At 43.7% G+C, this 24954-nt stretch overlaps 1 protein-coding gene across 1 annotated transcript in view; it reads right to left on the minus strand.

Annotated features, from left to right (window-relative positions):
• The window catches only part of ELMO1 (engulfment and cell motility 1), a 372947-nt gene that overhangs the window by 193222 nt on the left and 154771 nt on the right, over nucleotides 1-24954 (minus strand). Inside the window, exon 15 of the mRNA XM_074150416.1 lies at nucleotides 6512-6616. Within this exon, the coding sequence (XP_074006517.1) occupies nucleotides 6512-6616 (105 nt within the window). The remainder of the gene's footprint in view (nucleotides 1-6511; nucleotides 6617-24954) is intronic.

Below are 24954 nucleotides of genomic sequence, written 5' to 3' on the forward strand. Positions count from 1 at the left end.
GCCATTGCAGGAAGGGGCTGACCCTTTGATCCCTCAGCTTTTATACTGAGCATGGGGCAGATGGGATGGAACACCCCAGTTGGTCAGGTTTGGGTCACCTCTCCTGTCCACTCCTCCCCACCGATGTGACCCCTCTACGTTTTTTCCATTTCCAACCCTCTAAGGGGGCAAATAACGAAATTGGCTGCCCTTGGTTGTTACAGCAATAAGTATAAGCAAGGGCCTCCCTGCACACGATCCCTTGGCATGGAGCACAAACATTGGGCTGATCATTCTGAGAACGAGCAGTTTTCTCCACAATATGCCGTTCATTTCAGAGAGTTAGAGGAGGCCGAGCTGGGATGTAAAGTTATGGAACAGAAAATTGGTTTGGTTTTACTTCAAACCGGGACAAGGCAAAAGGGGATTTTCTACTACTGACCCTAACTAAACCAGCTCAATTTTTAAGTTTTCAGGTAACCAAATAACTCTTGGCACAACCAGAGTCCAAACATTGTTTTGATCCGGAACACTTTAATAACTTTTAAGATTTGTTTTAAATGCAAGAGAAAAAAATTTAGGAGCATACCACTAACACATCATTCACAAAAATGTAGTAGCAATGGATCCAGCAGAAAAAATATCAAGGGATTAATACGTCCAACTTTTCAGCATGAATTTCAATACTGGTTTCCCACCCTGGTGATAATATTTTATACTGAAAATTTGACATTCAATATCTGAAAAATATTTGCATGAAATAGGTGAAACCAGTGGGAAAAGAGGTAAACCCTCCTCTTATACAGACGAGGAACTTGAATTTCAGGCTACAGTAAAATGATTTCTTTCCAAGGAACACTTGCTTTTCCCTACACACATGAAGAATCCACTAATTTAAAAAATGGCAAAGAATTGGGCATAAATTCGGGCAGCCACCTGGGCAGAACCAAAATAGGTGGGCAGCCAACGCTCAGAGCCAGAGCTGTTAAGTTTATTTGCAGTTTCTGCCTGATGCACAAATCTCTTGTGCTCGAACAAAACGAGGAGTATGTGTCTTCTCAAGGCAGAATCTCATCCCAAAGAAGCAGCGAGACCTGCTAGAATATGGCTGGTCATAAGCACAGAAAAAAATATATATACAGACAAGTCACCAACTTGTCAGTCATCAAAAGCAAATTCATGAGAATGACAAGGTGGACCCCATCAGAGACCATGTTGGATAGGACTTCTTTATGACTCGGCTGACTCACTGTGAAATATTATAACATCTTGGTAAAATGAAGGCTAGCACTATAGCTAGATGCCTGTGAGGAAGGCCAAGAAGGCCATCAGCATCCTGGCCTGGGTCAGGAACAGCGTGGTCAGTAGGACTCTGGAGGTGATGGTCCCCCTGTACTGGGCACTGGTGAGGCCCCACCTCGAGGGCTGTGTCCAGTTTTGGGCCCCTTCCCACAAAAAAGCCACTGAGGGGCTGGAGCGGGTCCAGAGAAGGGCAACGGAGCTGGTGAGGGGTCTGGAGAACAAGTCTTGTGAGGAGAGGCTGAGGGAGCTGGGGGTGTTCAGCCTGGAGAAAAGGAGGCTGAGGGGAGACCTTCTCGCTCTCTCCAACTCCCTGAAAGGAGGGTGTAGCCAGGGGGGGTCGGTCTCTTCTCCCAAGGAACAGGCAATGGGACAAGAGGAAATGGCCTCAAGTTGCGCCAGGGGAGGTTCAGATTGGATATTAGGAGAAATGTTTCCATGGAAAGGGTTATTGTACCTTGGACTGGGCTGCCCAGGGCAGTGGTTGAGGCCCCATCCCTGGAGGTATTTCAAAGCTGGGTTGACATAGTGCTCAGAGACATGGTTTAGTGATGGTTTTGATCAGAGTTAGGTTGATGGTTGGACTCGATGATCTGAAAGGTCCCTTCCAACCTGGACAACTCTATGATTCTATGAAAATGTAAAATAAGGTAATATTCGAATGGTAGCGCATGAGAAGCTAAGGTCTTGTTGCTGTAAATTCAATTTACCCAATGGCATCTGCTATCTCTGCCTGGAAACACTGTTAAATTAGCCAGGATCCAAGACAAATGCAGTCCACTCACAACGGGAGCAGTAGCTTTGATTTTGCTGCGTGCTGTCAAGAACACCTGAACAAACATTGTCTGCACATACAGGGGTCAACCTATCCAAGCTGCAAAGCCAGTGTTTCTGTAGAAGCATCCCAGGCACTAACACGACACATTTAAACACAGGACAACAACTATCAAATTTCTGGTTTTGGCTTATAAATAACAGGAGTGCTCCCTTTTGGTTCCTTTACCTCGCACTTTACTCTAAATTAAGTAAATATCATTATTTTTCATCGATCAGTGAAGTGCACACGTACAAAATCAGTCAAATGAATACACACCTACAAATATATACGCATACAAAATATTACCATTTCATATATTTACCTTTCTTGTCATTAATTCTTGGAAACAAAATCACAGAATCATAGGATGGTTAGAGTTGGAAGGGACCTTAAAGATCATCAAGTTCCAACCCCCCTGCCATGGGCAGGGACACCTCCCTCCAGACCAGGTTGCTCAAAGCCCCATCCAGCCTGGCCTTGAACCCCTCCAGGGATGGGGCAGCCACAACTTCCGTGGGCAACCTGTTCCAGTGTCTCACCACCCTCACAGGAGAGAATTTCCTCCTAATATCTCATCTAAATCTCCCCTCTTCCAATTTAAAACCATTACCCCTTGTCCTGTCACTACACTTCCTGACAAAGAGTCCCTCTCTGGCTCTCCTGTAGGCTCCCTTCAGATATTGGAAGGCTGCTATGAGGTCTCCCCGGAGCCTTCTCTTCTCCAGGCTGAACAATCCCAGCTCTCTCAGCCTGTCAATGGATATGAATAGCCTTACACCACAAATTCCCAAAGAAATCAGTGGCAAAACACCAATAAATGGAGATACCAACTAATAGCAATGGTGGCATAATGGCATTTCCATGGGAAGGTGTCTCCTCAGAGCCTTTTTACACTCAGGACTAAGTTTCAAAGGCACAATGCTACAAGTAAAAAAAAAATCTCAGATGTCTGCACCGCATACAGTCTGTTTTAAAAGGTAACTTATAATTTTATTTTTAAAATTAGTCGAATGTAAAGCCGAAGTAGTTTTGGAAAGAAGCAAATTGGAACCGGGGGGGAACTTGTCTGCTCCAAAAGAACAAAAAAAAAAAAAAAAAAACCCACCAGATTATCTGTCACAAAGCTTTGTTCCAATCATTTCCTTTACTGTTAACTTAATTATACACTCTGCCTGTCCTATAATTATGTAGCTTGCGAAGCTGCCAATTATTTCCTGTGGAAAATTTTAAAATTTGTTGCAGAGATTCACCATTACTTCCGTCAAGGCGTTCCATATACGATATCACCACCTTTGCAAAACAAAGCCTGTGATGATGGCAATTGATTATTGAAGTGGAACATGAAAAAAACCACAGTGCATATCAGTCACTGATAGAACCAGGCAATTAATAAAATAAAAAGAGAAAGAAAAGCTAACACAACGGGAAGCTAACTCAATAGGAAACTTTTTTAAAAATCCAAACGATAGCTAAGGACACCACACAATCAAAGAAAACACGGTTGGGTTTTTTTTCCCCTCCACTAAACAATCTTTCTTCTGGAGGATTCAGTCATATCATATAGTAAAAAAAAAAAACAACCCGAAAACCAAGATTCAGAAACAAGTAACTCAAAGTCTAAATGAAGAAAAATAACGCGGTGTTTTATCTGAAAGAAGAGAGCAATTAAGGAAAACATATTACTGTAATTCCAGTAATAAGTATCCAACAGGAAAAAGGTGAATGAGAGAAATGGGCTGTGGGGAAGTAGGGAAGAAAGAATCAAACATGGGAAAAAAGTTATTTGCTTCCTCTTTCACCATGTGACACCCGTGTTTTCACTTGAAATGCCCTCTGCTTTCCAGATGCAGTTACCCATCTGCTCCACTGCCTTCATACCCATGTTCTACAACACATTGCAACTGTATTTACTCTTCCTAGGAGTAGTTTGGTTGGTACTGGTCTTTGAAGCCAAGAAGGCCACCAGCATCCTGGCCTGGGTCAGGAACAGCGTGGTCAGTAGGACTTGGGAGGTGATGGTCCCCCTGTACTGGGCACTGGTGAGGCCCCACCTCGAGGGCTGTGTCCAGTTTTGGGCCCCTTCCCACAAAAAAGCCATTGAGGGGCTGGAGCAGGTCCAGAGAAGGGCAACGGAGCTGGTGAGGGGTTTGGAGAACAAGTCTTGTGAGGAGAGGCTGAGGGAGCTGGGGGTGTTCAGCCTGCAGAAAAGGAGGCTGAGGGGAGACCTTCTCACTCTCTCCAACTCCCTGAAAGGAGGGTGTAGCCAGGGGGGGTCGGTCTCTTCTCCCAAGGAACAGGCAATGGGACAAGAGGAAATAGCCTCGAGTTGCGCCAGGGGAGGTTCAGATTGGATATTAGGAGAAATGTTTCCATGGAAAGGGTTATTGCACCTTGGACTGGGCTGCCCAGGGCAGTGGTTGAGGCCCCATCCCTGGAGGGATTTAAAAGCCGGGTTGACATAGTGCTTAGAGACATGGTTTAGTGATGGTTTTGATCAGAGTTAGGTTGATGGTTGGACTCGATGATCTGAAAGGTCCCTTCCAACCTGGACCATTCTATGGTTCTATGATTCTATGACAAGTTGGACCACCGCAGACGAGTGAGCTACCAAGCTAGTGTAAGCACTAAGTAGAACTACTCGGGAAAGACGGGTAGGCTAACGTGCTCCCAAGGTACACCGACACTTCCCAAAGTAGCTCTGGGTAAGCAATTTAATCTGCGCGTGCCACAGTATGGCATTTCTATCGTATGTCTGTTTTTCCTTAAGTGGGAAATACATGAGGCACCCAGACCCTCTCCTAACAGGAACCACACAAGAATAAGAACAGGCATCTCAAAATAATAGCAAAAATTCTCAGTAAAGCAACAGCAAAATACTGCATTACAGAAACAGAGCTGAGCCAGCAACAAAGTCCTTTCTAAAGAGTGGCTAATTACATGCTACACTGAACCCAATTTTTAAGACAGCATTTGCAACATGAAAAATGAAAAATAAGAAAAAATTAAGAGATGTCAAAGAAAGCTTTCTTTCAAGAGAATTTCTGTCCTCTTTAAATTCTTTCAGACTTCTTTAAAATACAACTGTCTCATTTCGGAGCACTGGCTACCCCATATCAAATATATTCCCTAAACTTAGAATTTTTAAAAGAAGCCTATGAAGTAACACAGCACAGATCTCACCAGACTTTAATGAGAAGCGGTAAGCAATTCTCTTTTTATAAACAAAAAACCAATTCAGCATAGTTTATCCAGAAAACACATTCATTGCCCAGTATGCGAAATCGCCCTTAATTTCAGGGGGTTTTAGGGGATGACAATTATTGCTGTATTGAATGCTACCCCAGTTTCTTTTAACAGTTATTGCTAGGTTCGGACTGGAGAGAAAGATATATTTAAAGACCAGATCTTACAATCTTGTGGTCTCAACCTATTATGTCCATGGATCGTACTGGCCTGGATATCAGCAGGCTCTTTACAAACCTACTGGAGCTTTGACACTAATCTACTTTGAGTAAAAACTAGATGATCGTGCATATTAAAAGTTCACCCTTCTCTTTTTATTAGAAATGACCGGTGTGTCTACTGCCTCCTTGTTATAGGCAACCTTCTTTAAAGAAGTCTGTATGTGCAGTTTTTCCTGGGGAGTTAAACCACCTCTACTATTTCATGACACTGAATTTCCAGACTCTCCTCTACTCCTGTCTGTGCTCGCTAGGTTTATGCTCGGCAAATATTGGATTTCAATAAAGGTCAGGAAAAGTTGTTGTACTCAGAGACAGGTATTATCCAGCTGTATGTCTCTTCTTGTAAGGACGCAACACATAACTTGCTCCAACTACCTTTGAGATAACAAACACAGGAAGTGGAGTGGGCAGGACCAGGTTGTGCAAGTGAATCATGATGCTCTTTACCTATTTTTCTCCAAGCATTACCTCACTTACAGCAGTAGCTTTAGCAGGAACATCTTAACTCTCAGGACACTGTCAACTCAGTCACTTACCAAGGCATTTGCTCGTCAAAGCCCTCTTCCCTGACAGTTTTTGGTAGACTTAGAGCAGGGCAGAGAATTCTGCACAATTACTTATTTCTGAGCTTACGGACATCCATCGTGCATCTGGAAAAGGCAAAAGCTCATCTCCCTTCTCTTCGCAGGCCTAAGCAAAAAGTAATACTTGCAAAAAGTGGTATCTATAATATTTGACTTGACAATGACAGACCAGACAGCTGTACAGTTTCCTCACTTTAACAGCTTTAACAGACTGACGTCACGTTTCAGCGTTACGTGCTTTGCCTTCCTAGAGTTTGTTGTTAATGACATCAAGATGCTGAACCTCCTCTCCCTTAATCAACTGTAAGCAGGACATAATCACTGTGGACGGGCCATGTACAGGTCTCAAAGACGAGAAGAAGTCTTACCCGTATATAAGCGTCCTGGTTATGTTTAGCAAAGTACAGCATGTTGTCAAGGGCCAGCATTCCTGGAGGGGTCTGCGTAAAATCCATTGCTGGGTTTACATGATTCTGTGAAAAAGATAACAAGATCACGCAGTTAGCATCTTTGCAAAAGCTATCAGCTCCCTAGTGACGTGCACCGAGTTAGCATGCCGTGCCAAAAACGTCCAGCAACAGAGCTCTTTTGGCTGAGCAGAAGCTCTTAACGAGGAAACGGTCCCATGCCTCAAAGAACTTTGAAGGCAAATGCAAACACTACCAGGTTGGCATGTCAGTCATCCACTACGGAATGGAGCTCCCCAAAGGCTGAATGCTTTAGAAGCACAGATCTCTAAGTCTTTCATGGCAGAGAGACTCCTTGGTGGTACTATACACTGAAAGAGCGAGTGTAGGGTCCTGCACCTGGGGAGGAAGAACACCAGGCACCAATATAGGTTAGGGGTGAACCTGCACCACTGAGCACTTCTGAGGAGAAGCATCTGGGGGTCCTGGTAGATAGTAAACTATCCATGAGCCAGCAATGTGCCCTTGTGGCCAAGGGGGCCAATGGGATCCTGGGCTGCGTAGGGAAGAGTGTGGCCAGTAGGTGGAGGGAGGTCATTCTCCCCCTCTGCTCTGCACTGGTGAGGCCACAACTGGAATACTGCATCCAGCTCTGGGCTCCCCAGTTCAAGAGAGACAGGGAACTACTGGAGAGAGTCCAGCATAGGGCAACAAAGATGATTAGGGTATTGGAGCATCTCCCTGATAAGGAAAGGCTGAGAGAGCTGGGACTCTTTAGCCTGGAGAAGAGAAGGCTGAGGGGAGACCTTATTAATGCTTCCAAGTATCTGAAGGGTGGGTTGAAGGAGGATGGAGCCGGACTCTTTTCAGTGGTTCCCAGTGACAGGACGAGGGGCAACGGGCACAAGCTGGAGCATGGGAAGTTCCATTGAAATCTGAGGAGAAACTTCTTTCCGGTGAGGGTGGCAGAGCCCTGGAAGAGGCTGCCCAGGGAGGGTGTGGAGTCCCCTTCTCTGGAGATCTTCCAGACCCACCTGGATGCAGTCTTGAGTGATGTGCTCTGGGCAACCCTGCTTTAGCAGGGGAGTTGGACTAGATGGTCTCTAGAGGTCCCTTCCAACTCTGACAATTCCATGATTCCATGAAAGTATTATTTATGTGAAAATGCAGATATATATGCAAACAGCCACCAAAACACCTATTAATACAATGTCTATGGAACGATTTCAAATAAACCATGAAAAAGAGAAAAAAAACCTACTAGATTCAAAAACTATATGAAGTCTATTGGATCTTGTGGACTCCTGAGTACAAAGGGCCTCAAACAAAAGCATATGAAATTAAACAGATTCACCTTGTGGAACTTGGGTAAGTTTTTAGTTATGCTCTGAATCTCTGAATGTCAACTATGGAATTAATGAATGAACATACCAAATGAAACCACAACTCGTCAGCTTCCGCACGCACCTACACATTTAAAATGTTCAGTTTCACATGCTACAAGAAAAACTACATTTTCTCAAATTAATTATTAATCCAGTCCATCTTTTGATTGGATAGAATTAAATGTACGCTTGACTAAGTTTCGTGTAGTTCATGGTTTAGATACGAACATTTGCCTGGCTACAGTCAGGCTTGAAAACACCACAGAAAATACTCAGAAAAACAAAGACCCAAGAGTACGTCTCCATCAAAAAACCGCCTATCGTCTGCTACGTTCTTTTATCAGTATCACCTTTGTAATGTCTCCGGCTCCACTCATCATCCTGACACAGAAAGATTTCCCTAGTTGCTTTGCAATGGCATTTCTATTCTGCAAGACCCAGCTGACAGAGACTTGAAAAGTGCATTTCCTAGCAGAAAACTAACTGGCAAAGATCAGCACAGATTTCTTCTTCCATCAGCCTGCTTCTTGCTGTGTGCTCAGGGTCTGATCCACCCACCTCACTGATAAAAGTGTGATTTTTTTTTACCCTGTTGAGTCTCTCAGGCCATAAAGTTGTAGAAATGCGAGTTTCCGCTCTCTTGCCCATCTTACCTTTCGATGTATGATAGGCTGGTTTTAGCCAGTCATTAATTCATAGTCACGATTAGATTAGTAATATTAGAAAGCCAACATTATACATTAAGATGGTTGTTGCAACTTTAAAAGCAGACAAAGATTTTGGGCTGAAGACGGCACGCACAACCTGTTCGCTTTACACCTCCAGCTTAGAAGAACTGCTATCCAAGCAAAACAATCACAGCCTCCTCATTTTGCAACAGGGAACCAAGAGATGTCTGTAATCCTAGCTTTTATATGGAAATACCTATGCAGTACATATTTCAGAAAGATAGTAGGCTAGGGCAGGGAAGCAAAGGCTGACTGAGTTGTGTTTTCCAAAAACTCATCTTGTTTAAACTTTTTTTTTTTAAATTTTCATCTGTTCACTTGAATGACGAACACGAGCCCTTCATGGCTGTTTCCCCAACTCAACCTTACATAGATCACATGTGATCTATGTATCAGTCGGAACGTTTAAGATCGTACAAGACTGCTTCACACACATCACAAGCACAACAGACTTCAGCCTCTGGGAAGAGAAATCCTCCCTTCCCACAATTTTCAAGCATTCCAGAAAGTACATTTCAAGAGCGGCTGTGTCTGGCAGTCACACAAATGTCCCCAGCCCCAAACCCAGCATGAGTATCTTAGCAGGACCTTCTATGCATTTGAAACCACCTTCAAATGCATCGAGTGGGGAGTAAAGTTCAATTCCTGGGGAACTCCACTTGATACTTAGCCTTGCCATGAGGTACATTCCTCCCATGGCAGGGGGGTTGGAACTAGATGATCTTTAAGGTCCCTTCCAACTCTAACCATTCTATAATTCCTTTGGGAAAGCTGTTGGTAAGCTATCAACAAGGAACTATACACCACCAGTTTTACAATGCCTTTTGCAAGCAGAACGTCAGCATAGCACTGCACATAGAATCACAGAATGGTTGGAAAGGACCCTAGAGATCATCAAGTTCCAACCCCCCTGCCATGGGCAGGGACACCTCCCACCAGACCAGGTTGCTCAAAGCCCCATCCAGCCTCGCCTTGAACCCCTCCAGGGATGGGGCATCCACAGCTTCTCTGGGCAACCTGTTCCAGTGTCTCACCACCCTCACAGCAAAGAATTTCTTCCTGAGATCTAGTCTAAATCTCCCCTCTTTCAGTTTAAAACCATTACCCCTCGTCCTATGGCTCCACTCCCTGATAAAGAGTCCCTCCCCATCTCTCCTGTAGCCCCTTCAGGTACTGGAAGGCCGTTATAAGGTCTCCCCGGAGCCTGCTCTTCTCCAGGCTGAACAACCTCAACTCTCTCATCCTGTCTTCATAGGAGAGGTTCTCCAGCCCTCTGATCATTTCCTCTGTGTTCCCATGCTACAGCACAGGATACTTGGAGAAACACCTGGCAAGCTGAGAGAGGATCAAGACCCATCTACCTTCTTCCAGCTATTAAAATAATGGCATTTCACTGGTATTTACAAACAATGTGAAAATAAAAGCAGGACACTGAAATTAAAAGGCTTATTTACTGTTGCTTGAATAGTTCTTTCCTTCACCCAGTTCTACATCTCAAATTATATAGAAACATGAACAAAAAAATCAGAGGGGACAAGAGAAATCTCACCACATTTAGTAAGGATGACTCATTTTGTCTCTTAACGTCACTATGTTCTATGTTCAATTAGAAAAGCCATCTCTCCATCACGTTACTTTTTCTCCAAGTCAAGCCTGTAAACCCAGCTATTTTCAGTTGTTTGTTTCAAAAGTTTCTGCCACTTTGGATCCCAGGATAACCAGGGCTCGATCTCCAGCTCTGTTAAGTCAAATAACTGCAGATAAGCCAGCTGATAACAGCTGAGGATCCACAAGACAGTTCTGGCATGTGTGAGACAATACATTCTCTTCAATTATTCTTCAAATTCAAAAGGAATGCCAGCTGCTTTGTTCCCTTCCTTCTTCCTCCCTCCTCCTAAAAATCACCCTTTTCTTAACGTGTTGAATGTTTGTGGTTAAAATATTAACTTATTGAGAGTAGGTTTAGAAATGAGATACAAAGATAAATTATCTAAAAATGCTCTAGTGAATAATTTGGAAGTATGCAAACACCCCCACCTACAAGACAATTTATTACCTATATGGAGCATATTAAATATATCCTTCAGACATATTAGTCGCATCTGTTTAGTATAAAGTCTATTGCATTTTTCTCTTTATAAAAAGCCAACAGTAAGAAATACCAATGGAACAGATTTGTAACCTCCAGTTTTTCAGATGATTTTTGACTTTTTTTTCCACTAGACTAATATCTACATATCTTTCAGCTTCAGCATCCGAGCAATATTTAACAGCTTATGCTCTTATACCGTACATGCTAACACACCAAAAGCATCAAGAATTCGTTAGCCAGCTTAGTAGGGTACTGGGGAAATGAAAATTCATTTTTTTGGATGTAAAAAAAAAAAAAAAAAACATGTCTGCTTATGCCAGTAGGAAAAAAAAAAAAAAAAAATCACCTGGCACCTTTCACAAGATTACAGATATTCTGGACAAATTCCAGTGCAGTGATTATATTCAGACAACCTAGCACTCTCCTGCAGTCCTAGCTGCATAAAGATTTCTTTTCTGTCCTCAACGGCCTCACTCTCTTACTTTTGGCTTCCAAGGCAATCTCTGATGGATGTATAGATTTCAGTCGTAAGAAGATGTCCTTGCCCTCAGATGCCTGATCACAGTGATGGTGTACTGTCTGTACATACCTGCTAATGGAATAAGCACTGCTCATTCCTTAGATTATTCTTAACAACAGCATCTCGCATGTGAATATGCTGAAGCAGAGAGACCATTTATTTCCCTGCATTAAGAAGGCCAATGGCATCCTAGGGGGCATCAACAAGAGTGTGGCCAGCAGGTCAAAGGAGGTCATCCTCCCCCTCTGCTCTGCACTGGTGAGGCCCCATCTGGAGAACTGGGTCCAGTTCTGGGCTCCCCAGTTCAAGGACAGGGAACTGCTGGAGAGGGTACAGCAGAGGGCTACAAAGATGATGACGGACCTAGAACATCTCTCTTATGAGGAAAGGCTGAGGGACTTGGGTCTTTTTTAGTCTGGAGAAGAGAAGGCTGAGGGGGGAGCTGATCAATGCCTATAAATACTTAAAGGGTGGGTGTCAGGAGGATGGGGCCAGTCTTTTTTCAGTGGTGCCCAGGGACAGGACAAGAGGGAACGGGCACAAACTGGAACATAAGAAGTTCCATGTAAACATGAGGAGGAACTTCTTTCCTGTGAGGGTGGCAGAGCCCTGGAAGAGGCTGCCCAGAGAGGTGGTGGAGTCTCCTTCTCTGGAGACATTCAAACCCACCTGGGCACATTCCTGTGCAACCTGCTCTGGGTGGACCTGCTTTGGCAGGGGGGTTGGACTAGATGAGCTCCAGAGGTCCCTTCCAACCCCACAGCATTCTCTGATTCTGTGATTCCTAGCCTATTAAGGTACAAACTTTTTATTTCTGTCTTGACAGAAATTGATGGCTTACCACAGATTTTGCATCACTGCTACATGCAGCTACGTAAATCAGTTGCCAAATCGTGCCAGTTTGTTCTGAAAGCTGATTGCAGTAGGTGCTAGACCCGGCAAAATAGCTGTTTTACGCAGAAGAGTAAATTTCTGTTTTCCCAACCCCAGAGCAGCTGAGGTGAAACGCTTTTCTGTACGCCTCACTTCCGTAGGTTAGTACGACAAAAACTACAGAAGTGCCAAGGAAGGAATTTAGGACTGTAAAAGAACTGATGACAGAAGAACTTCAGAACTGAAGAGTCCAATTTAAATAGTGTCAATATAAAATGAACCCTCTTCAAAACCGGTCACTTTTTTTTTTTTTTCCTACAGAAAAAGGAACAATCTGTCTACAAAGATAGTGCCAAGAACAGTAATCACTTTCTCCCATCTTCAGTTACTTGCACTTATTCATCTTCTTCCTTCTTTTAAATCTAAAGCGCAGTTCTGTGGGCTAGGAAGGAAAGCGTTCACCTGGTTCTAAAATACCTTATGTGAAAATGTTCCCTGGGTCAAATGAGGAAATCACAGTTGTATGTACGTGGACGTATGTTCACAAGAACTCAGGACCAGGAGAGTGGGAACTTTTTAAGTGATATTCACAGTGAATTATGAATCCATAAACTAATGTCGGAAGTATCAACGAGCACACAACCTCACCATTTACCCCTTCTCTAAATAATCCTGAAATTTTACACGTAAAATTGTTCCCATCTGTTCATTTATACAAGAATTACAAATATGAAAAAATGCCACACTAAAAAAAATAAACATTTGTGAAGAGGTAGTCAGCTAAAATTCTTAATGAGGAAGTAATTTTGTCTTTTTATTTAACAGCACTGCATTCAAAGAGAGATGATGATGCACACAACTTCCACCATCCAATTTAATGAGATATAACTGTGACTTGGGAATTTTCAACCTCTATGTATTCAATGAAAGCAAGAACTAACAAACAGATTTGTTTTCCTCTTGATAACTCTTTAAATATGCAAATGTGCATATTTTTTTCTTCCAAAGCCAATTTTGTAATTTTCCAACAGAAACTCTATGATAAAATGAAAATGTATCTGGAGAATCCCTGAATTTAGAAAAAATAATAATAATAAAAACACTGTCTACCTCAAGTCAGAAGTATCCAAAGCTCAACAACTTGAAAGAACATGCAGAAAATCTTTTAAGGTAGAATCATAGAATTGTCCAGGTTGGAAGGGACCTTTAAGGTCATCCAGTCCAACCATCAACCTAACTCTGATACTTTTCAGTGCAAGCAATTTAAATCACATCCCCACTACCCCACTACATCTAAAGAACTCCACTGTCTTTCTACTGGATCTAGTTTTCATAACGACTTACAAATTACATTTGCATACAGTGATGGTAGTTTTTTGTTTTTTCTTTAACTAAGATATTTTTCTAGCTTTCCCCAGCTTTGTGTTTCAGCAAATATTTGGCGGTTTCTACCTGTTTAACTTGATTTTTTTAATTTTTTTTTTAATGACAGCTTTGCAGTATATATTAGTAGACTGCAAATGTCATCCTCCAGTAATAAAACACATTCCAATCCACATCACATGTTGAGCAACAGCCTTTCTGGATCAAGTTTGACTTCATCAATATAAAACTGACCTCAACAGCAAAGAAATCTTAGGTGCAATCTGCACATAATTCACCTTTTAAAAGATTAAAAAAAAAATGACACTTCGACCAGATTAATTCACTGAGCTATCATGTAATCTAATGTAAAGCACCCCAGAGCTCTACATAAGTCGCCGCTAGAAATCTGTCTCCATCACGAATGGATGCTATGGAGGGTCGGAATTGCAAAAATCTGAATGTTATGGTGGTGTAACTAAATCAGCTAAGATCATCAAATCATCAGACAAAACATAACAGGGCATGTCGAAAGACAAACACTGCCTGTTTTCAGCCATGAATAAATCACACATTATAAAGCGAGACAAAAAGCTCTTACAGAATCCTTTGTATTTTATACACACCTCTATTACAGCTTTACAGCTACATGCAGTTAATGCTTTGGGCTCCAAGACCTTAAGTCCTATGGACTGCCAATAGTCTGAAAGCCTAAAAGAATCTAAGATGGGTGCTATAAATAAGAGTGATCACATCTTGTCCAATGCATAACAACGATGAACCAGGTTTCAGGTTTTATTTCAGTCAACAAGGACAGACTTTAAAGTTGGATACATGTTTAGTACTTCACAGATTTGTTGATGACTTATTACTGAAGTAATGTTTTCTGGACAAATGAAGTTATCAAGCAGTAACCGGTACTATCTCAGGGATATTTAAAATCAATCAATGGGACACGGTCATTTCAATGACACTTTTTTCAGCGTGGGAAATTGCTACCAGATATCTCCCAGTATCCATTAAGTTTACAGATAAGCAGTCAAGCATCCGCTCACAGACTGGGTCAAGAAACTAAAAGCCGTACTAGTTTATTACTACTCCACACTTGAAATTACCAGTTCATTTAACAGCCACGTCAGCGGACCCTGCCAGATTTCCTGTCCCACACTTTTAGGCAAAGTCAGTCCACTTTAGACGGAACTGCTGCTGGACAAGGCGTGAGCTAATCCAGGTGACTTTCCCTGCAGGGAATTAGGGACCCTTCCCAGGAGACTTTCTAGAGGCTCAACAAAGTGGCCAGTAGGTCGAGGGAAGTCATTCTCCCCCTCTACTCTGCACTGGTGAGGCCACAACTGGAATACTGCATCCAGTTCTGGGCTCCCCAGTTCAAGAGGGACAGGGAACTACTGCAAAGAATCAAGCGAAGGGCAATGAGGATGATTCAAGGATTGGAGCATCTCCCTGATGAGGAAAGGCTGAGAGAGCTGGGACTCTTTAGCCTGGAGAAGAGAAGGCTGAGGGGAGACCTTATCAATGCTTCCAAGTATCTGAAGGGTGGGTTGAAGGAGGATGGAGCCGGACTCTTTTCAGTCGTTGCCAAGTGAGGGGACGAGGGGCAACGGGCACAAGTTGGAACATGGGAAGTTCCACTCAAATATGAGAAGAAACTTCTTTCTGGTGAGGGTGACAGAGCCCTGGAAGAGGCTGCCCAGGGAGGGTGTGGAGTCCCCTTCTCTGGAGATCTTCAAGACCCGCCTGGATGCAGCCCTGAGTAACATGCTCTGACATGCTCTGGGCAATCCTGCTTCGGCAGGGGAGTTGGACTAGATGATCTTTATGGTCCCTTCCAACTCTAAAAATTCAGTGAAAATTCAGTGAAACTTGAAAGGGGATGAGGCAGTAATCCCTCCAGCCAGGACAGCTGGAGAGCAACCAAGAGCTACGACCTTTCAGATAGCTACAGCTCTTTCAAAACCATGATGGAAGTATATTACCCACGTCCTGGCCGGCAAGCAATGTTTATGTTGTTTGAACTACAGCAGTCAAGAAGTACACCAGGATAAACTGGCATGGAGTATCCCCAACCTAAAAAGAAGTAGTGTTATAAATACAGGCCTTTTTATGACCTTGGAAGGTGTGAAGAGGTGGACTGGTTTAATTTCACCGCTGCCATTAAAGCAGTTTGCCTTTTCTACATAGACAGGATCTAAGGCACGAATTCTCATCCTGCCCAGCAGGCTAATTATCAAGCTAGCGAGAAGACAGTCATGTGAGAAAACAGCGTGAACAGTGCTAGCAGGAACAGCAAGCCAAAAACATTAATCCATCTAAACTCGACTATTGTAAACAAACACAGATGAAATGTTTGCGACTAAATGGAATGGCAGACACGGCAGGATCAAAATTTACCCGAGTCATTTTACCTCCGTGAATCCTATCAGATGTGTAAATTAGTTAGACTTAGCGTTCATAAGTCTAATTTTGGCATGAGAAGTCTTTTTGGAGTTTAGGTAAGCTTAATGTCTGTTGAATAAAGCACGCTGTGACTTCCACTCATTATCACAGAATCTTCTTAGTTGGAAGGCACCTTTGAGATCATTGAGTCCAACCAACAACAACAACAACAAAAAAAAAACCAAACAAAAACCACCAAACACCAAAATAAAACCAAAGCAAACACCCACAACCACACCCCACACCCACCCACAAACATACACAAGCCAACAATCTCGGGCACTAGAGCATGCCCTGAAGTGCCACATCCACACGTTTCTTAAATACCTCCAGGGATGGCGACTCCACCACCTCCCTGGGCAGGCTGTTCCAGGGCCTGACCACCCTCTCAACTAAAGTCATTCTTCCTAATATCTAATCTAAACCTCCCCTGCCGCAACGTCAGACCATTTCCTCTGCTCCTGTCATTATTCCCTTGGGAGAAGAGGCCAACACCCACCTCTCTACAACCTCCTTTCAGGGAGTTGTAGAGGGCAATGAGGTCCCCCCTCAGCCTCCTCTTCTCCAAACTAAACATGCCCAGTTCCCTCAGACTCTCCTCCTATGACTTGTTCTCCAGACCCCTCACCAGCTTGGTGGCTCTCCTCTGGACACGCTCCAGCAGCTCCATGTCCTTCCTGTAGTGAGGGGCCCAGAACTGAACACAGCACTCGAGGTGAGGCCTCACCAGGGCCCAGTCCAGAGGCACCATCACTGCCCTACTCCTGCTGGCCATGCTGTTCCTGACACAGGCCAGGATGTCGTTGGCCTTCTTGGCCACCTGGGCACACTGCTGGCTCATGTTATTTAAGCACATATGGCATAGTATATTGGTGTACAAGCATTAATGGTCCTGACTGATGGTTCAAAGACTACTTACTAAGGAGAAATTCAGAGCTCTTCAGCAAGCATTTTGTATAAAACTTAAGGAAGTGATACCAAATGGTTAACAAGTGTACAGAAACACATATTTTAGCCTATGGCCAAAAACACGTGAGTTGCATAGCCTATCAACAGGAAAAAAAAAAAAGTAATCCCTAGACCTTTTTATGAAGTAACATGAAAAGTTCAAAACCAAGTTCTGCCAAATCTTGGGCAGCTTGAGTCTCAGTCTTCTAAGCACAAGACTACCAGGAGAGCATCTTTCTGATTGTTTTAGGTACACTCCAGGCAGTTTTACCTAAACTTAATCTTTTTGACATAACGTTTGCCTCTGTAAATTGTCCTGTGGTGCTTCAGGGCATGTTCTAGTGCCTGAGATTGTTGGTTTGTGTCTGTTCCTGGGTGGGTGTGGTGGGTGGTCGTGGGTGTTTTGGTTTGGTTTTGGTGGTGTGTGGTGGATTTTTTTTGGTTTTTGGTTCTTTTTTGTTTTTGTTTTTGTTTTTTTTTTTTTTGTTTGTTGGGGTTGGACTCGATGATCTCAAAGGTGCTTTCCAGCTAAGTAGATTCTGTGATTCTGTAATTAAGGTGTGTTAATTAAAACATTTTAAAGTTGTGGTTTCTTTTAATGAAAAATTATTTAAATTATAAGCAATCAAGTAAAATCAGGGTAAAAATAATCATTGGAATTTTTCCGAGGATGTGTATCTACAGGGGAACCCACATGTGAAGCCACCCACCCACTTAACTGCTGCAGTTGCCTCTCCCATAGATCCTCATCAGAAGACTTGAGTGAAACTCTGAATGGGATCCCTCCAGCTGTAACACCTACCAGCTCCAGTAAAGAACAGGATGCTTACATTCTACGGTATGCACAGCACAACCGCAGAACAAGACGACTGGAATGGAATACAGACGCACGGTCCAAGGTAAAAAAAAGCCTGCTGCCACTACGGAGCTCTGCGGTTCACACACGGCCACTTCTTTTATCACCTGTGACCAGGTCAAGCTTCCAGCAACCACAGATGACAAGCTGAAACCTAAGCTACAGTAAAGGAACTGTCAGCATCTATGATATTTTACCCACCTCGGGACAAACCTCTCCACATAAAAAATGATGAGCTCTACGGTCAAATCTTCCCCCTGCTTGAGTACGAACAGCCAAGCTTTGTAGGTGTCGGAGACTGGTATGGAAAAAAAGACCAAACCCTCCTAAAACATTTGAGTCTGAACTTAGAATCATAGAATTGTCCAGGTTGGAAGGGACCTTTCAGATCATCGAGTCCAACCATCAACATAACTCTGATCAAAACCATCACTAAACCATGTCTCTAAGCACTATGTCAACCCGGCTTTTAAGTACCTCCAGGGATGGGGCCTCAACCACTGCCCTGGGCAGCCCAGTCCAAGGTGCAATAACCCTTTCCATGGAAATATTTCTCCTAATATCCAATCTGAACCTCCCCTGGCGCAACTTGAGGCCATTTCCTCTTGTCTTATCACTCCTTTCTTGGGAGAAGAGACTGACACCCACCTCTCTACAACCTCCTTTCACGTAGCTGTAGAGAGCGAGGTCTCCCCTCAGCCTCCTTGTCTCCAGGCTGAACACCCCCAGCTCCCTCAGCCTCTCCTCACAAGACTTCTTCTCCAGACCCCTCACCGGCTCCGTTGCCCTTCTCTGGACCCGCTCCAGCCCCTCAATGGCTTTTTTGTGGGAAGGGGCCCAAAACTGGACACAGCCCTCGAGGTGGGGCCTCACCAGTGCCCAGGACAGGGGGACCATCTCCTCCCGACTCCTACTCCCCACGCTGTTCCTGACACAGGCCAGGATGCTAGTGGCCTTCTTGGCCACCTGGGCACACTGCTGGCTCCTGTTCAGCCCACAGTCCACCAACACCCCCAGGTCCTTTTCTGCCAGCCAGCTCCAGCCACTCTGCCCCAAGCCTGGAGCGCTGCAGGGGGTTGCTGTGACCCAAGGGCAGGACCCGGCACTTGCCCTTGTTGAACCTCATCCCATTGGCCTCGGCCCATCCATCCAGCCTGGCCAGATCCCTCTGCAAAGCCTCTCTACCCTCCAGCAGATCGACACTCCCACCCAACTTGGTGTCATCTGTGAACTGACTGAGGGTGCACTCGATCCCCTCATCCAGATCATCGATAAAGATGTTAAAGAGAACCGGCCCCAACACCGAGCCCTGAGGGACACCATTCATGACCAGCCACCAACTGGATTTACCTCCATTCACCACCACTCTCTGGCCCTGGCCTCCAGCCAGTTTTTAACTCAGCAGAGAGTCCTCCCATCCAAGCCATAGGCAGCCAGTTTCTCCAGGAGGATACTGTGGGAGACATGAAGGGCAACCAAGCAGCTCCCCTGCTCGTGCTCAGCAGGCATCTACCCACGCTTCCTTGCACTGCTCAAAGTGGTTCAGGGGCTCAACAGAAGAGATCTGCAGATCAAATACTAACCCTGGTGGCTACCCTCCTCTAATCTATACCAGAGGAGATACCTCCCACACATTGACTTGACTGTCCCAGCAAATAGAGATGTCAAGTGTGGAGAGTGGAGTTTGAGCAGGAATTCTGCTAAGCGTGCATCACTTCATTCTACGTGCAGCGCTTCATTTCATGTGCAACAAGCCCATTTCCAACACAGTCCCATGTTTTCCCAACCAAGCACCAAATACAGAGCACAACATGGGACTGTGGAATGCTTCGTTTATGGCAAATGATAACTTAGGACTATGAAATTATGGGAAAGATTGTGGTAGATCACACACACCCATGGGCTCCTACAGCACCAACACAGGATGCCTAGGGGGGTAAGCTTGCGTGGCACCTCAATTTCTGTATTTCTGTCTCTCAGGTTTGGAAACAGATTGATGCTTTGCTGCTGTTGCTCACGTTTGCAGAGCACTTTCTGAGTTAGCAATCAATTTTTTTCTCATTAGATCTTTAGCTACATTTACAGAAACAAACAAACCTAACACCCCCCAAAGCCCCCAAACGCCTAAGAAATCCAGATTGCAAGAAAATTTCCCTGTCACGGAGCCTACACAAGGCTGAAAAACACTCAGACACAGGAACAAACTATTATTTCAGAGGGAAAAAATATCTCACCAGTAAGTGCCAGACAGAAAAGAAACTCTACTTACAGTGTACGGTATAACAAACCATCACACGTCACATCGTTTAGCCTAAACATCAAACATCTGCTGGCCTTCAACTGAGAAATGGGAATTTACAGCCCAGAACAGTTATTTCTACTATTTCTAAGGCTGAAATGCTTCTGTGCTCATGTAAGTGAGCTGTCGAACAACTTTTATGAACAAACTACATCTGGTACGATGCTCGTGCCCTCTGCTGTCCAATATTACAAATTAACACCTTTCTTTTAAGATGAGGTTCATCTGTACTTCAAATAATATCAAGCCATATAAATACAGTAAATCAAGAATTTCTATCTTCAGGTGAATATTAAAGAAAAAAAAAAATCCTGACGGGCATTTAGTGTTACCGTAAAGAGAAGACCTAAGCATTCACTTAGAAAACATTCTGTGAGACTACCATGTGGAGCTGCATACTGTAAAATAATCTAAAATATTAAGCTAATAAAACAAAAACATTCCTCTATTTTTCAACAAGTGAAAGGGGGACTTTATTTTTTTCTTAAGTAGGAAATGAAATAAAAAAATTCCCATTTTCAGCCTGAATTTTCTCTATTTAGATTCAGGACATTTAACTGTAAAACTAACAACTGAACTCCTCCAAATGTCAGTATAGACCAGTAAAACCTTTAGTTACATCTTTGGTATCATAATCAGGAAATTTATATTTCCTTCCTCTTCCACTCTGTTTTTCTTTTCTTGTACTTCACATGTTTTGTTCACCTTTCTAATAGAGGTTTCAGGACTGGCGGTTGCTCTGCCAGAAATCTCTCAAGTAGCAACGTTCACAGAAACATCAGGGAAGCGAGATGTCAAAAGCAAACGGGAACGTGAGAAAGACGTTTAAATGACAAGTCAAACTGGTTGTGCCACCTGCCGTTCAGGTTGTCTGGCACTCTCCATTTTTAGACTTTCTTTTGCTTCTGATACTTTGCAGCTATTTTAAGTGACAGGACAGAATGCCTACCATCTCCTTTAGGTTCAAACGCCATAGCAAGTTTTAGGAAATTATCTGATCATTTTTAGCAATGTTTTATTCCGCACTGTATTGCTCTTGTTAAAACAATTTTTTCACAATTGTTTTGTCAAGAAACTGCAGGCCACTCACGCTAACCAAGAAAAACTTCCAGTTTTGATACCAGAACAAGTCTTTTACTGTCTTGAAATTCCTCTGGAACATAGGCTACATTTGAACAAATTTTAAAAACTCAGGATGAACTGAATTTAAGAAGTCTTTTTGGAGCACGCACAGTTTTTTCTGAAGACATTGCCTGTCCTGAGCACTCCTGTGCTTTGTCCAGTTTTGGGCCCCTTCCCACAAAAAAGCCATTGAGGGGCTGGAGCGGGTCCAGAGAAGGGCAACGGAGCTGGTGAGGGGTCTGGAGAACAAGTCTTGTGAGGAGAGGCTGAGGGAGCTGGGGGTGTTCAGCCTGCAGAAAAGGAGGCTGAGGGGAGACCTTCTCGCTCTCTCCAACTCCCTGAAAGGAGGGTGTAGCCAGGGGGGGTCGGTCTCTTCTCCCAAGTCACAGGCCATGGGACAAGAGGAAATGGCCTCAAGTTGTGCCAGGGGAGGTTCAGATTGGATATTAGGAGAAATGTTTCCACAGAAGGGGTTATTGCACCTTGGACTGGGCTGCCCAGGGCAGTGGTTGAGGCCCCATCCCTGGAGGTACTTAAAAGCCGGGTTGACATAGTGCTTAGAGACATGGTTTAGTGATGGTTTTTATCCGAGTTAGGTTGATGGTTGGACTAGATGATCTTAAAGATCCCTTCCAACCTAAACAATTCTGTGATTCTATGATTCCCTGGCCCAATTCTTCAAGGCTTAGAGAAAAAACACACCAGGAGTTGAGTGGAAAGTGAAGTAGAAGGGCACACAGGACCAGTGAGAAGGGTCAAAGCGAGGTGTTTGGGAGTGGGAAGGTTTAGAGGAGTAAGGAGGTCCAGAGTAGCAGCACAGAAACCAAGACAGAAGGGAGGAGGACTATAATTATCACCCTGGCGCTGAACAAGAAAGATCATGGCAGAAATGCAGACCCAAGTGTAAAGGAGGAAAAAGCAGAGGCAGATAGAGGAAATAGCGCACATGCATGTAATTAAATGTGACAAAGAGGGAAGGGAATTAATTACGGCTATAAAGACTTAATCTTCAGAGGTATTTAAAACATGGGTAGATGTGGTGCTTGGGCACATGGTTTAGCAGTAGTTTTGGCAGTGTTAGGTTAATGGTTGGACAAGATGATCTTAAAGGTCCCATCCCATCTGGATGATTGTATGATTCTATGACTTATTTCTGCCTTTTCCTAAAAACATTCAGTTTTGCTGCTCTTCTAGTACAAGGCGGTGCCGCACTTATGCTGCAGACAATATTAATGAAATACACAAGCATTTCAAACGTCGACATCGGTCTAGATGTTCTCACTGGTTTAAGACCAATGTTACATGAGGTCCTGGCTGTTATTCGTGGTGACTGGATCATGTTCGTGTGATATCCCTGTACACAGCAACAACAGGATTATACAGATAAATGTCACTCTCTGAAAACAGCAATGACAGAAATTGTCCTCAAATTCTGTTTAGTCTGAAAAACACTTACTTGGAAGCACAAGAAAGCAAATACAGTATATGAATCTTTATGTCCTTTTGATTAAAAGGTGATCAAATAGCACAAGTAACAGTCACTATACAACTGCAACTCTCACAACTCCTAGAAATAAATATGTATGATAAGCCTTCACCTTCCAAAACTTACCCTGAGCAATAAATCAGCAATGGTTTGTTCGTAAAGTACCTGCTGAAAAAATTCAGCTTCAAAACTGAACAAGACTGAAGCTCGCAAACACTGGAGAAGGGCAACCTCTAGTGGTCGTAAGGGTAAAAATGAGAGAAATGCTAAACACATTCCTGTCTTACCCTTTGGATCAACATTAAAGGGAATTCCAGTGGCAAAGGACAGACCATGTATTTTTTCTGGTCATAGCATTTGCGAATTTAATTCCGTCAAATAAAAGGACACGCAAATCCACAAACCCTGTGCTACAACAGAAGGTGAGAAGAAGCATCTCCTTTATGGTGGAGTGCCATCACATGGTTTCTGCTCTGCTGCATGGTGCTTACTTATTAGCTATCATTAATTAATGACAAATTATTTTATTCTACAGTAGGACATTGTTACATATAGAAATATGTCAACCGAATTGAGGGTCAGGCACTTTTTTCTTGAGGCAAAAGCAGCCTCAGCCACTGCAATTCTGTCTAGCTCAGCAAAAGGAAATCTTCTAAAACTAATTATTTTTCCAGCAACAAGTGATTTCACAAACTTTGAAATAGTAGATAGGGAAAGAGAGTGTTGTGGGAGCAGAGGAGGACAGAAAACTACAAATCACTTCCAGTAGTACAGACAACTCGTCATTTATGCTGCTGTATCATTAAGCCAATGATTAAACTGTATCCACTTAAAATTCAAAAAAGGATCAGATCTAGTTTGGCGCAGACAGTATCATTCTAAAAATGTTCTTCTGCCACTGTCAAAGCCAACACCAGAATTGGAATGTAAGAAAGCATTACTTTTATTATAGTTGAAAAGTTTCCCCCAAAGGATAAACAACGTGACGCTTCCCATCGCTGCTGAATGTCACCAACAGGAGTAAACATCAGAGCTGTGAAGAGCACGGCTGAAAATGACCATTCAAGAGCTTTTAGATGAGCTCTTCAGCATTTTACACCAGTTCCAGATTTTAGTCCCCATATCACACAGAACTTCAGCTTCTGGTTCTGGGCTTTCCCACTCCCGCAACCCTTAAGAATATTTTAAGCCTTCACACACTCAGGCTTTCCATTTTTAGGACGAAAAAGGATGACCATCCTCAGGTCTCCAACAAGAACAGCTAAGTAAATGCGTCACATGGGGTCTGCTTCTGTCCATCTCTGTCTCGCCCTCCATCCTAGGAAAGTTTTATTCCTCCCTAGCCAGGCAGACTGCTACCGTTGATCCAGATGACCAGCTGGAACAAAGGGGCTTCAGAGATGTAGCTGACATTAGTAACTCCAGAGAATTTAAGGAATGGCATCCTAACCCCACTCCAGTCTTGCTCAGTTTTTCCTTTTCAGAGCCCATCTCAGTCTACTGCTTAATTGACTACCGCTAATCGCCATCGTGCAAATTGCCTAGAATTGTGCACTGCCCTTTCACTGCATGATTTCGCTCTCTTTACTTCTTCCCAAGTCCCAGGCCATGGGACAAGAGGAAATGGCCTCAAGTTGTGCCAGGGGAGGTTCAGATTGGATATTAGGAAAAATGTTTCCACGGAAAGGGTTATTGCACATTGGAATGGGCTGCCCAGGGAGACGGTTGAGGCACCGAAAGACTCAAAGACTAGGGAAAGAAACGGAGAGAGAAAAGCCAGAGGAGATAAGGAATCAAAAAGGAAAGCGAGATAGCACTGCAAGGAGACTGCAATAGGATACAGAGAAGATGGAGCCTCTGAGCTACCACGGCACAGGGAGTGAGCCCAGAAGATGCCTAAAGACAGAGTCAGCAAGACACAGCAAGAAGGTTTGGTGCACTAACCTCCGTCAGCAGCCACGTGCCCACCCATCTGCTCACACACTCCCTTCCTCAACAGAGCAGGGGGAAAAAAAGGGTGAAAAAGCTCATGGGTTGAGATAAGGAACAGGGAGACCGCTTACTGGCTACCATCATAGGCAAAACAGACTTGACTTGGAGAAAGTCAATTTAATTAATTGCCAATTAAAGAGACCTGGGTAGCGAGAAACAAACATTAAAACAGCACCACCACCCCCTTTTCAAAAGTGTGAGTTTACTTCTTCATTATAAGCTTCCTGGGAAACTAAGGAAGTGTGGGCTGGATGAGGGGACAGTGAGGTGGATTGAGAACTGGCTGT

Source organism: Numenius arquata, chromosome 7 (assembly GCF_964106895.1).
Source record: "Numenius arquata chromosome 7, bNumArq3.hap1.1, whole genome shotgun sequence".
Classification (NCBI taxonomy): Eukaryota; Metazoa; Chordata; class Aves; order Charadriiformes; family Scolopacidae; genus Numenius; species Numenius arquata.